The sequence below is a fragment of the Lipotes vexillifer genome, unplaced genomic scaffold (assembly GCF_000442215.2).
Source record: "Lipotes vexillifer unplaced genomic scaffold, Lipotes_vexillifer_v1.1 scaffold39, whole genome shotgun sequence".
Classification (NCBI taxonomy): Eukaryota; Metazoa; Chordata; class Mammalia; order Artiodactyla; family Lipotidae; genus Lipotes; species Lipotes vexillifer.
In genome coordinates, this window is record NW_006787038.1 from 1712832 (window position 1) to 1726301 (window position 13470).

The following is a 13470-nucleotide window of genomic DNA, read 5'->3' on the forward strand; positions in this document are numbered from 1 at the left end:
TGCTGAACCATTTCATCAGATTAACTCTTCATTTCTCAATGTTCCCTTCCATCCTAATCTAACACACAACACTCGGATGTAATTGTTGCCGTCAGCAACCACCATGATGTTGACTCCCCAAACCATATCTCTTGGCCTGTGTATGCATCCATCTGCCTACAGGGTTTCTCTCTGGGTGTGTCTCCTGCCAAACTCAACATATTTAAAATGGAGCTCATTACCATCCTCCATGAAAACTTGTTCTTTCTCCTTATTATCACCTAGTCACCCGAACTTGAAACCTGAAGTCAGCCCTAACTCTTTTCTCTGTCCTAACCTTCTGTGTTCAGTCATTCTGTTGATTAATTTTACTATCTTTTTAATATTGTTCAAGTATTCTATCCTCCACTTCCCTAAAACCTCAGTTCTAGCCTTTGTCAGTTCTTGCCTAGATTATTTCAGAAACACCCTAATTCATCTCTCTCCATCTCATTCCCCTCTGATCCATTCTTCATTCTGCTTCCAGAGTGATTATTTTAAAAATATTTTTTGAATCAAATTTTGAGTTATAATTTACATATGTTTTAAGCCCACAGTTTGAGTTTCAACAAATGTATACCAAAAGATAAAAAAAATTTCCATTGCCCCCAAAAGTTCTCTCATGCCACTTTGTAGTTAGGACTACCCTACACTCTACTTTAGGCAGCACTGATGTGACTGCTGGCCAAAATAGACATTTTATGTCTTTTTTTTTTTGGCTGCATTGGGTCTTCATTGCTGTGCAGGGGCTTTTTCTAGTTGTGACGAGTGGGGGCTACTCTTCGTTGCGGTGCACGGGCTTCTCACTGCAGTGGTTTCTCCTGTTGCGGAACATAGGCTGTAGTCATGCAGGCTTCAGTAGTTGCAGCACGTGGGCTCAGTAGTTGCGGCACGTGGGCTTCAGTAGTTGTGGCATGTGGGCTCAGTAGCTGTGGCGTTGGGCCTAGGGCACAGGCTCAGTAGTTGTGGCTCATGGGCTTAGTTGCTCTATGGCATGTGGGATCTTCCCGGACCAGGGGTTGAACCCACATCCCCTACATTGGCAGGTGGATTTTTAACCACTGCACCACCAGGGACGTCTCCAAAATGGACATTTTAAAACATAAATCTCACCATGTTGTACCTTGGCTTTAGAACGCTTCAGTATTCTTGTGTTCCTTTCAGGATAAAATCTAGATTCTTTTGCCTGGCCTTTTATGTTCTTCCTGAGCTGGCCCAAGCTCTGCTTACCATTACTTGCTACTCCCTCTCTTTACTTTCCCTCCACATGGAGCTTCTGACAATTCTTTGAGTGTGACTGGCTCTTACTTCATGGCTTTGCATATGCATGTTGTTCTCTAAACCTAGAGTTTCTTTTTTTTCTCTTCCTATCCTCTCCTCCAACTAGTTAATTGTTTATTTTTTAGAACTCATCTCTGTATCTTCTCTTCCACTTGTGTAAGACAATTGTCCTTGCATGTACACCTGTAACATCTTATGGGCCTCTGTCAGAACCCTTATCATACTGTATTTGGATTGTCCGTCTTCTTGTCTGTCTTGCCTTCTGTCTTGTCTTGCCTTCTCTCTTACCTTGCCTGTCCTTCATAAGGATAGGAACTACTATCTTTGACTCTCTTAGCAAATAGTAGAAGCTGTAGATTATAGATCCACATTTCTGCTTTATTCACTTGATAAATCAATCATAAACATTTTAACATATTGCTACAAGCTTTATATTTTTGATGCACAATTTATTAAAACTTCCATTTAACAAAGTTAAACCTTTGTTTCTAATCTTTTATTAATAGAATGTTAATAAATGTCTTTGTATCAAATTCTTATTTTTTTAGTTTTAATATTTTTTTTTGAAGTATAGTTGATTTACAACGTTGTGTTAATTTCTGCTGTACAGCAAAGTGATTCAGTTATACATATATACACATTTTTAATATTCTTTTCCATTGTGGTTTATCCCAGGATATTGAATACAGTTCTTTGTGCTACATAGTAGGACCTTGTTGTTTACCCATTCTATAGATAAAAGCTTACATCTGCATTCTTTATTTTCTACAAACCACTACGCATTATGCTTCAAATTCTTGTTTTAGATAACTTCCTATATAGCCAACAGCTCTCTAAAATAGTTATATAACAACTATACTATAGCCTTGCAAGCATCAGCTACTTAATATTTTTGGAAGATTTAATATTTTAATAAAATGTTTTAAAATGTTTGGTAGTGGGGCTTCCCTGGTGGTCCAGTGGTTAAGACTGCGCTCCCAATGCAGGGGGCCCAGGTTTGATCCTTGGTTAGGGAACTAGATCCCTCATGCTGCAACTAAAGATCCTGCACACAGCAACGAAGATCCCGAGTGTGGCAATGAAGATCCTGCGTGCCGCAACTAAGACCCGGTGCAGCCAAATAAATATTTTAAAAAATAATAAAACGTTTGGTAGTTTTGATAATTAGTGAACACGAATATTTTCTGATAATTGTTAATTACATTTCTTATAAAAATCCTATTTTATCTATTTGACTCTTAAGGTTTTTCTTACTAATTTATGTTATCCTTAGTATGGTACAGATATTAATCCTTTCTCATGTAAATACTGTAGGAGTGTTCTGTTTTTCACAAATGTATGTATTGCTTTCACTCTGTAATATGAAGAAAACACTTTTTATTTGTAGACATAGTCCAGAATTCTTATATTTAAAGCATGTCTGGATAGCTGTGCTCCAGATGCAGTAGCTTTGTCACGTATAGGCATTTCCTTAATAAAGTTTAAAGTGCCGTAACCTAAAGTTTACCTTACATCATTTACCTAATAGTCATTTGTCTTTAACTCCAGCCTATAGTGGCCTCTTGTTAAATAATATTTCTTACATATTAGCCACAGTGTAATTTTGTTACTCAAAAAGTTTAACACGCAGTCTGTGTATGAATAAATATATAAGTGATGTGTATTGTTGGCTTTCCAAGGTCTAAAGCAGCTGTCAATTTGTTTGTCAATAGAACAAACCAGAAACATAGAACTAAGAGAAATGGGTAAAGAGTGTTTGAATCAGAGATTAAAATTATCTCTGATTGCAAAGATTAAAATAAAATTTGACGATTGGGTTTCAATATTAAGTAAATAGAACCTATCTGCCAAGAGATTCTTCTGTTTCCTTAATATACATTTCTGTTGACATTTGGTGGTTGTCAGAGAGAGGACTAAATGTCCCATTTGGTTTCTTTGTTTTGTTGCTTCCCGGTTCTGATATTGTGTGTTGGTACCAGCCTTGCCACAAACTACTACTGTCAGTCAGACAATTAGATAGAAGTGAGGGAGCTAGCTAGAGTTTGTTTCTCTCACTGGAAATTCACTATTTTTGTGGAGGAGATAGGTTACCATAGTGGGGAGATAGTTTATAGCAGAGATTCTTAACCACGTGGTGAACATCAGAATTACAGAAGTTTTGTTTATTTTAAACTAATGCCAGGACCTCACTCACGGAAATTCAGTAGGTTTGAGGTAGACCTGGAATACTTGTATCAAATTGGCTAGCACCCTAATTTTTCTGGAAGGAGAAGAAAAAGATGGTGGTTCATTGCAGGGAAGGGAGGAGGTGATAGTGTTGGGGGCATTTTTTTTTTCCTTTTTTAAACCAACCTAATTGAGGTATAGTTTACATAGTCTAATTTGCCCATTTTAAGTTTGTAATTCAGTGATTTTTAGTAAATTTACTGAGTTGTCCAACCATCACCATAATCCAGTTGTAGAACATTTTCATCACCCCAGTAAGATCCCTTGTGCCAATTTGCAATTAATCCTCATTCCTACCCAAGTCCCAGGCAACAGCTAATCTACTTTCTGTCCCTACAGATTTGCATTTTTGGGCATTTAATTTAAGTGGAATCATACAATATGTGGTCTTTTGTGTCTGGCTTCTTTTACTTAGCATAATGTTTTCAAGGTTCATCCATGTTATAGCATGAATCAGTACTTCATTTCTTTTTATTGCCAAGTAACAATCTATTGTATGGCTATACCATGTTTTGTTTGTCCATTCACCAGTTGATGGACATTTGGGTTATCGAATAATGCTGTTGTGAATATTTGTGTGCAGGTCTTCGGGGGGGCATGTTTTTCTTGGTTAGAGACCTAGGAATGGAACTGCTGAATTGTTTGGTAAATTGAAGTTTAACTTTTTGAAAAATTGTTAGACCATTTTCCAACGTGGAAATTTTACATTCTAACTAGCAGTCTAAGAGTCTTTGTGTTTCTCTACATCCTTGCCATCATTTGTTATTGTCTGTTTTATCAATTATAGCCATTCTACTGGGTATGAAATGGTACCTCATTGTGGTTTTAATTTTCATTTCCCTCATGGCTAATGATGTCGAGTATATTTTCATGGGCTTATTGGCCATTCATATATCTTCTTTGGAAAAATATATGCAAATCTTTTGCCCATATTTTTTTTGACTATTTGTCTTATAAGAGATTTTTATATTCTGAATATAAGTCCTTTATCAGATAGGTGATATGCACATATTTTCTCCCTAATGGTGTATTTTAAAGTACAAAAAGTTTTGAATTTTGAGTAAGTTCAGTATATCAAATTTTTCTTCTATGGATTGAGAACCGGATTTTAATTTCTACTGATATGTGAAAACATGATGGTATGCTCATTCGTTAAGCTATTTACTCTGTTCTCCAGCCTCCAGGGTCCTATAGACCACCCCCTCCTATGGGTAAACCACCAGGTTCAATTGTAAGACCCTCTGCTCCACCAGCAAGATCATCTGTTCCTGTGACCAGGCCGCCTATCCCAATACCGCCACCGCCACCCCCTCCTCCTCCGCCGCCACCTCCTCCTCCAGTGATAAAGCCACAGACTTCAGCTATGGAACAAGAACGCTGGGATGAAGATTCTTTCTATGGCCTCTGGGATACAAATGATGAACAAGGACTGAATTCGGAGTTTAAACCTGAAGCTGCAACGATTCCATCTGCTCCAGTGTTACCACCCCCACCTGTTCACCCTTCCATCCCTCCTCCTGGCCCAGTGCCTGTGGGTATGCCACCAATGTCCAAACCACCACCAGTGCAGCAGACTGTCGATTATGGCCATGGCCGAGGTGAGTAAAATGGCAAATTTGTATTTGGGATTCTAAAGGAATTGTCAGCTTCAGCTTTGGCTTCCTTAAGCTTCACTCTTACAGTGTTTTTATCCCTGATTTTGTTTACCAGACATATCCACTAATAAAGTTGAACAGATACCCTATGGAGAAAGAATAACTCTGCGTCCAGATCCACTACCTGAAAGATCAACTTTTGAAACAGGTAGGAGTCCCAGAGAGATCAGTATTTTTAAACCTTCTAGGACCCAATTATCATATGATTTCCCTTTTGGTAAGATTATCTGGGCCTCCCTTTTTTTTTTTCAGTGTTCAGAAATAAAGTTTTGTGTTTTTTTTTTAATTAATTAATTTATTTTTGGCTGCATTGGGTCTTCATTGCTGCGTGCGGCCTTTCTCTAGTTGTGGCGAGCAGGGGCTACTCTTCGTTGTGCGCGGGCTTCTTACTGCATTGGCTTCTTTTGTTGCGGAGCATGGGCTCTATTCACACGGGCTTCAGTAGCTGTGGCACGCAGGCTCAGTAGTTGTGGCTCATGAGCTCTAGAGCACAGGCTTAGTAGTTGTGGTGCACAGGCTTAGTTGCTGTGCGGCATGTGGGATCTTCCCGGACCAGGGCTCGAACCCGTGTCCCCTGCATTGGTAGGCAGATTCTTAACCACTGTGCCACCAGGGAAGTCCCAGAAATAAAGTTTTAATGGAACACAGACACACTCCCATTAGCTATTGTTTACAGCTGCTTTTATGCTAACAAACCAGAGCTGGGGTAGTTGCGACAAAGACTGTATGTCCTATAAAAAATTTACCGTCTGTCCCTTTACAGAAAAAAATTTGCTAATCCCTGTTCTAGACACTGGGAATTCAACATGAGAAAAATAAAAGTTTCTGTGCTTGTGAAATTACATGCTAATGGGAAAACAAACAAAAAGAATAAATGAACAAGATCGTTTCAGACCTTTGAATATATTATAAAGACAATGAAACATTTGATGTGATGGATAGTGAAGGTGGTTAATTTAGACAGAGTGGTCAGAAGAGGCCCCTGTGACAGTGAAGCTGAGAGCTGAATGACAAGGAGTCAACCATGAAGCATCTGCAAACTGACGGTCCCAGTCAGAGGGAACAGCAGGTGGTAGGTAGGTCTCGGGAACAGGAAAGTGTGGTTGCATCACAAATAGATGGGGAAGGTAGTAGGAGGTGAGATCAGAGAGGGAACTAGGGTTAGGCAGGGGCCAGCTCACAGAAGACCTCTTAGAATGTGGGCCTCCCTTTAATATAGCTAAAAGATTTATTTATAAGTTGAATTTAGGGCAACAATTTATACTAGTTCTAAATTTAGATTTGTACATTTCTGCTTTTATTTCAGAAAAAAAGGGATATAGTTCTTATTTTATATTGTTTTTATAGAGCATGTAGGCCAACGAGATCGTTATGATAGAGACAGAGATCGTGAGCCTTATTTTGATCGTCAAAGTAATGTCATGGCAGATCATCGAGACTTCAAAAGGGATCGGGAGACACATAGAGATCGAGACCGGGATCGTGGTGTTATTGACTATGACCGGGATCGATTTGACAGAGAACGCCGACCTCGAGATGATAGGTATGCTATGAGAAATATCTTTGCCAGGTGTGCAAATTACCATATACTTAAGTTCAGCAAAAGTCAGTGTAGTTAAAGGAAATTTAGTAAATGATGTATTTTTCTCATGCATGTGTGTGTATAATTTGGAGAGGGAAGAGTACCAATTTTCAGGAAACTAGGTGGTTGAGTTTTATGAGCCTGAATTCCAGAGAGTTAAATGGGAGATGGAGATAGCCAGAAAGGAAAGGAAAGAGTATTGTTAACAAAGTTGTAGTCATTGTTCACTTAATAGGCAAACAATTTATTTTTGCATTTTGTGAGCTCTGTGGATGTGTGTATGCAAGGCAGATCTAAATGGGAAAGCAAAATGAAAATATAAGTATTGACTATGTATAGTAAGTACCCATAGAAAAAATTGGGCAGATAATGGTGTTGCATTATAAGAGACCTCCATATGTTTTTTATTTACCAAAGCACTTCCTGTTAAACCTTCTAGGACTCAGTCGTATCGAGACAAAAAAGACCATTCCTCATCCAGAAGAGGGGGATTTGATAGGCCATCCTATGATCGGAAGTCTGACCGACCAGCCTATGAAGGACCGTCCATGTTTGGAGGTAGATTAGTGCCTTGTTAACTATAAAGATGCTGAGAACTGAAAACAACATGAGATGCTAGTTATGGATTTAAGTTGTAGTTATGGATTTAAACTTTCAGAGTAAAATGCACTCACAGATTTCTCAGAGATGACAACGTTATCACCAAAAATAGCCATGTAATTGATGAAATAAAATGTAAATTGCTTTTTTTACATTATTAAAGAAATTTTGGAAGCTAGAAACAAAATCACTTATAATCCCACCACCTACCATACTACAACTCTTATAATTTGGTATATTTTCTGTCATTCTCTCTTCACACACGTATTAATGAAGTTGTAATCAAAGTATAAATACAGTTTCTTTGTTGTGCTTGTTCCCATTGATATTGTGTACTGTATACATTTTTCCATACATAAACCTATTATATTAATGGCTCTATGATAGTCCATCAAGTGGATGAGATATATGACTCTTATTTTTGGACAGTTAGGTTGCTTTTAGTTTTTCACTGTTATAAATTACACTTAAACTAGAAATTCACACCTGCTTATACAAACAAGCTTTCCTAAGCTGGTGACTCATTCTCAAAATTGTAAAGCAGAAGTTACATACAGACGGACTATAAATCATACTCAGGACTATTCAGGAGTACATGTTATTCTTCTATGTTCTGTTGCTTAACTTTTTCCCTAAGTTTAATACAAACAAGGATGAATTCAGTATTTTTCATAACATTCTTTTTGCCTGAAATCATACCTAAATCTTTTCATTTTCTTGATTTCAGTAGGTTTACATTATCTTAAACTATCTCTAATTAAGGATAAAAGTAGCCCCCAAATCACCATAAGTTATATTACCTTAGGAGGAGTGGAGAGAGTTAAAATTTTAAATAATTACTGTATAAATAGTAATTTGTTCAACTGCTGGAATCCTAGGAGAACGAAGAACTTACCCAGAGGAGCGAATGCCCCTGCCAGCTCCTTCACTAAGCCACCAGCCACCTCCAGCTCCGCGGGTTGAGAAGAAACCTGAATCTAAGAATGTGGATGATATTTTGAAACCGCCTGGCCGAGAGAGCAGACCTGAGAGAGTAAGTCCTATGTAAATGACTAGTTTTCTTGCAAATTAGAAGCTGATAAGAAATCTTTTTAGTATCCTGAACAGAATTTCTGTACTTTTCTGTGACGTAGTATTTTTTTTTAATTTTTAAGAAAATTTTACTTTATTTTATTAAAGTATAGTTGATTTGCAATGTTGTGTTAATTTCTACTATATAGCAAAGTGATTCAGCTAATAATCACAGGATATTGAATATATATAGTTCCCTGTGCTATACAGTAGGACCTTGTTGTTGATCCATTCTGTATATAATAATTTGCATGTGCTAATCCTAAACTCCCAGTCCATCCCCCCCCACCCTCCCCCTTGGCAACCACAAATCTGTTCTGTGTCTGTGAGTCTATTTCTGTGTCGTAGTTAAGTTCATTTGTGCCATACTTTAGATTCCACATATAAGTGATATCATGGTATTCGTCTTTCTCTTTCTGACTTACTTCACTTAGTGTGATAATCTCTAGGTCCATCCATGTTGCTGCAAATGGCATTATTTCATTCTTTTTATGGCTGAGTAGTATTCCATTGTGTATATATACCACATCTTCTTTATCCATTCATCTGTTGATGGACATTTAGGTTGTTTCCATGTGTGACGTAGTATTAATATCAGATTCAAGGCATCTCCAAATCATCATAAAATCTCATAAACTGCCTACCCTATAGGATCTAAGAAATTAGAGCTTAATTGCTTGGCAGAAAAAAATGTTGAAAATTTTAGAAAATAATTCATAAGAACTCAATTAATTGCAATTTGAAGAAGGGAAAAGAGGATTTGGTTTTATGGTATGTGGAACTAAAAGAGGGAGAATTAGGAGACTTGATTAGTTTAGACCTATTTTCCTCCATATGTATACATTCTTAAATTTATCTTATATTGCAAAATAATTAGATTCCATTTAAATAAAATGGTTCCATTTAAATAAAACGGGAGATTTCCATCAGAAGTTTGACTCTGTATATGTATGTATGTCACTGTTTTAAAGTCTATTTCATCTATTATTAGTATAGTTACTCTAGCTTTCCTGTGGCTGTTGATATATCATTTTCCATCCTTTTAATTTCAATCTATTTGTGTCTTTCAATGACACAAATAAAGTGTTTCCTATAGACAGCATATAGTTGGATCATGTTTTTTTATGCGGTCTGATAATTTTTGCCTTTTAATTGGATTGTTTAAATCCATTCACGTGTAATGTTATTATTGATATAGATGGCTTAAGTTCCCTGGTGGTCTAGTGGTTGGGATTCTGCGCTTTGACTGCTGTGGCCTGAGTTCAATCCCTGGTCAGGGAACTGAGATCCTGGAAGGCACACGGTGCTGCCAAAAAAAAAAAAGGAAGATATAGATGGCTTAATTTCATTCTTGGATTGTTCAGTTGTATTGAAATACAATTGATTTTTTCGTATTGATTGTATATCCTTCAACATTGCTGAACTCATTTATTGGTTCTAATAGATTTTTAGTGGATTCCTTAGGATTTTTCCTATCTATAAGATCATGTAATCTGCAGATGGAGATGGTTTTACTTCTTACTTTACAATGTGTATGCTTTTTTCTTTTTCTTGCCTCATTGCTCTGGCTAGACTTCCAGTATAGTGTTGAATAGATGTGGTGAGAGTGGACATACTTGTTTTATTCCTGATCTTAGAAAGAAAACTTTCAGTCTTTCACCATTAAGTACTATGTTAGTTGTGGGTTTTCATTAGATGTCGTTTATCAAGTTCAGGAGGTTCCCTTCCATTCCTAGTTTGTTGAATGTTTTTATCATGAAAGGATGCTGGATTTTGTTAAATGCTTTTTCTGCATTGAGATTTTTTTGTTTTTTATTGCATTGATATAATTATTACATTAACTGATTTTCAGGTATTAATTTGAATCTCTGGGATAAACCCTGCTTGGTCATGTTGTGTACTTATATGTTGCTAGATTCAATATGGTAGTATTTTGTCGAGAATTTTTGTATCCATAATCCTAAGAGATATCTGTAATTTTCTTGTGATGTCTTTATCTGGTTTTGGTATCAGATTATATGCTTGATTTGAAATGCTGGCTTCATAAAATAAGTTGGGAATTGTTCCTTCCTCTTATGTTTTTTGGAAGAGTTTGTGAAGAGTTGGTATTCTTCTTTAAAGGTTTGTTAGGATTCGGTGAAGAAGCCATCTGGGCCTGGACTTTTCTTTTTTGGCAGTTTTTTGACTACTAATTAAATCTCTTCACTTGTCATAGGTCTATTCAGGTTGTCTATTTCTTCTTGAGTCAGTTTCAGTAGTCTGTGTCTTTCTAGGAATTTGTCCATTTCATTTATCTAATTTTTAGTATACAGTTGTTCATAGTATTCCTTTATAACCCTTTTAAAATTTCTGTAAGGTTGGCAGTCATGTCCCCTCTTTTTTTCTGATTCTAGTAATTTGAATTTTCTCTCTTTTTTCTTAGTCTAGCTAAAGGTTTGTCAATTTTGTTGCTCTTTTCAAAGAGCTAGCTTTTGGTTCCATTGATTTTTCTTTGTTTTTCGGTTCTCTATTTTATTAACTTCTGGTCTAATAATACTATTTCCTTCCTTCTGCTTGCTTTCGGTTTAGTTTGTTCTTCCACTGTCTTACGTTGTGTCTTCATTTTTGTTTATCTCAAAGTATTTTCTGAATTTTCTTTTGACTTCTTCTTTGACCCACTGGTTATTTAGAAGTATGGTGTTTACTTTCTACATACTTGTGAATTTCCCAAATTTTTAATTTTACTCCATTGTGGTCAGAGACATGCTTTGTATTATTCCTATGCTCTCAAATGTATTAAGGTTTGTTTCATGGCTTATCATATGGTCTGTCCTGGAGAATGATAGGTCATTGTTAACTCTAAGATCTCACTGTGAAATAAAATCTTCTCTGGGTGATTTTTTTTTTTTCATTGTGTTTCAGATTGTTGTTATAATGAGAGGATTGCCTGGCAGTGGAAAGACACATGTTGCAAAACTTATTCGAGTGAGTATGGGAAAGTGAAAGAATCAGTTGCTTTTGTTAGCCACTTGCCTTCTTAGCAAGTAATATGATACTGATACAGATATTTCCCATTTGATCCATTCTAGTTGGCCCATCTGGTAGATGCTATATCATAAATTTTGATCTGCTTAGGCAGATACTTTGCCCCTGCTTGATTTGAAACTACAAGAAGATTGCGTGGTATTTAGCCACAGGGAAAACTTTGTGCACGTTTATTAACTTATTCCATAAATTCTCTTTAACTTTCTTGAATATATGATTCTTAGGATAAGGAGGTAGAATTTGGAGGACCTGCACCCAGAGTTCTAAGCCTGGATGATTACTTCATCGCTGAAGTGGAAAAAGAAGAAAAAGATCCAGATTCTGGAAAGAAAGTGAAAAAAAAGGTATGGTATATTCCTCTCAGATTACATCCTGATTCATAAATAGCATTGAAAGGAAAACATGTTCAGAGAGAAATGTGGTTTTTTTGAACACAAACTTTAGTACTCAGGTATGAAGGAAAGACTAGAAAGTTGTCTCTATCCAAATGCTAACGAGGGCAGAGATTTAACATGATTCTTTGCTTTTGCTAACTCCATATCTCTTTGGGGGGATCTTAGGTAATGGAATATGAATATGAAGCTGAGATGGAGGAAACCTACCGCACCAGCATGTTCAAAACTTTCAAAAAGACTCTGGATGATGGCTTTTTCCCTTTCATCATCCTGGATGCCATCAATGACAGAGTTAGACATTTTGACCAGTTTTGGAGTGCAGCAAAAACCAAGGGATTTGAGGTATAGATTTAAAAGAACTTTAGAGTACTTTATGTTATCATGTAAGTGCTGCATTTGTTTGCCTAATCATTATTCATTCTTTCTTAGGTGTATTTGGCTGAAATGAGTGCAGATAACCAGACTTGTAGCAAGAGGAATATTCATGGAAGAAAGCTTAAAGAAATAAATAAGGTGATTTTTTTGAAGCACAGAGGGTGTAATATTCTAAACTTCATTTTGCCTGTTTCATCACTGTTGTCTAGAAATTCTTATTTATCCCCTTTACTTTCAAAATATATTTTCTACCTGCTTTAGTAAATGTTTCTTACCCTTTGTATCTAAGGGTACGAGGTGTCCTAGCTCTTCCTGGAACTAGCCTGTTAGACTTCATGGTATTAGTTAAATTTGTCTTGGATATTCTCTTGGTCTTTGAGTAGTTTCCAGAGATAACTTGACCTCCTGAATCTCTCAATTAGATGGCCGATCACTGGGAAACTGCACCTCGTCATATGATGCGTCTGGACATTCGTTCTTTGCTGCAGGATGCTGCTATTGAAGAGGTGAGCATCCTTTGGCTCGAAAGCAGTGCAAAAGCGACCTCTTTTTCTGCCTTTTTTTATTTTGAAAAAAACTTAAATGACAGAAAATTGCACGTATAGTATTGCATTGGCCAGAAAGTTCGTTTGGGTTTTTCCATAATGGAAAAACCCTAACGAACGTTTGAGCCAACCCAATATAAGAACACCTGCATGACTTTCGTTGAGATTCACCAATTGTTAATATTTTGTCTCATTTTTCTCTGTTTAGATTTCTTCTATTTCTTCTTCCTCTTCTTCTTGTTACTAGTACTACTGCTACTGCTACTAGTACTACTACTATTCCTCTTACTGTGGAACCATTTGAGAGTTAAAATGCAGACCTCATAAACCCTTTAGCCCTAAATATTTCAGTAGTTATCTCCTAAGAACAAGGGCGTTCTCTTACAAAACTAGAAGACTCAATTATCAAATTTAGGAAATTTAACATTGATAAGATACTATATTAGGTAATATAAATTTCCTGAATTCTTTCATATACAGTCCATATTCATATTTCACCAGTTGTTCCCATACTGTGCTTTATAAGAATTTCTTAAAATCCAGAATCCAGTCCTTTAATACAAAAAATGGTTTCTCAGCTATGTCATTGTCATGAAAGACAAAAAATTTTTGAAGAGTATAGGCCACTTAGCTGTTTTGTAGAATGCCCCTCAATTTGGGTTTGTCATGATTAGCTTTAGGTTAAACATTAGCAGGAA

The 13470-nt window shown here is 36.6% G+C and overlaps 1 protein-coding gene across 1 annotated transcript in view; it reads left to right on the forward strand.

Moving 5' to 3' along the window:
* Nucleotides 1-13470, forward strand: part of YLPM1 (YLP motif containing 1) — a 67021-nt gene that overhangs the window by 37794 nt on the left and 15757 nt on the right. Inside the window, exons 8-17 of the mRNA XM_007459738.1 lie at nt 4703-5123; nt 5236-5328; nt 6528-6723; nt 7202-7320; nt 8241-8395; nt 11335-11397; nt 11682-11801; nt 12018-12194; nt 12282-12365; nt 12650-12733. Coding sequence (XP_007459800.1) covers nt 4703-5123; nt 5236-5328; nt 6528-6723; nt 7202-7320; nt 8241-8395; nt 11335-11397; nt 11682-11801; nt 12018-12194; nt 12282-12365; nt 12650-12733 — 1512 coding nt within the window. The remainder of the gene's footprint in view (nt 1-4702; nt 5124-5235; nt 5329-6527; nt 6724-7201; nt 7321-8240; nt 8396-11334; nt 11398-11681; nt 11802-12017; nt 12195-12281; nt 12366-12649; nt 12734-13470) is intronic.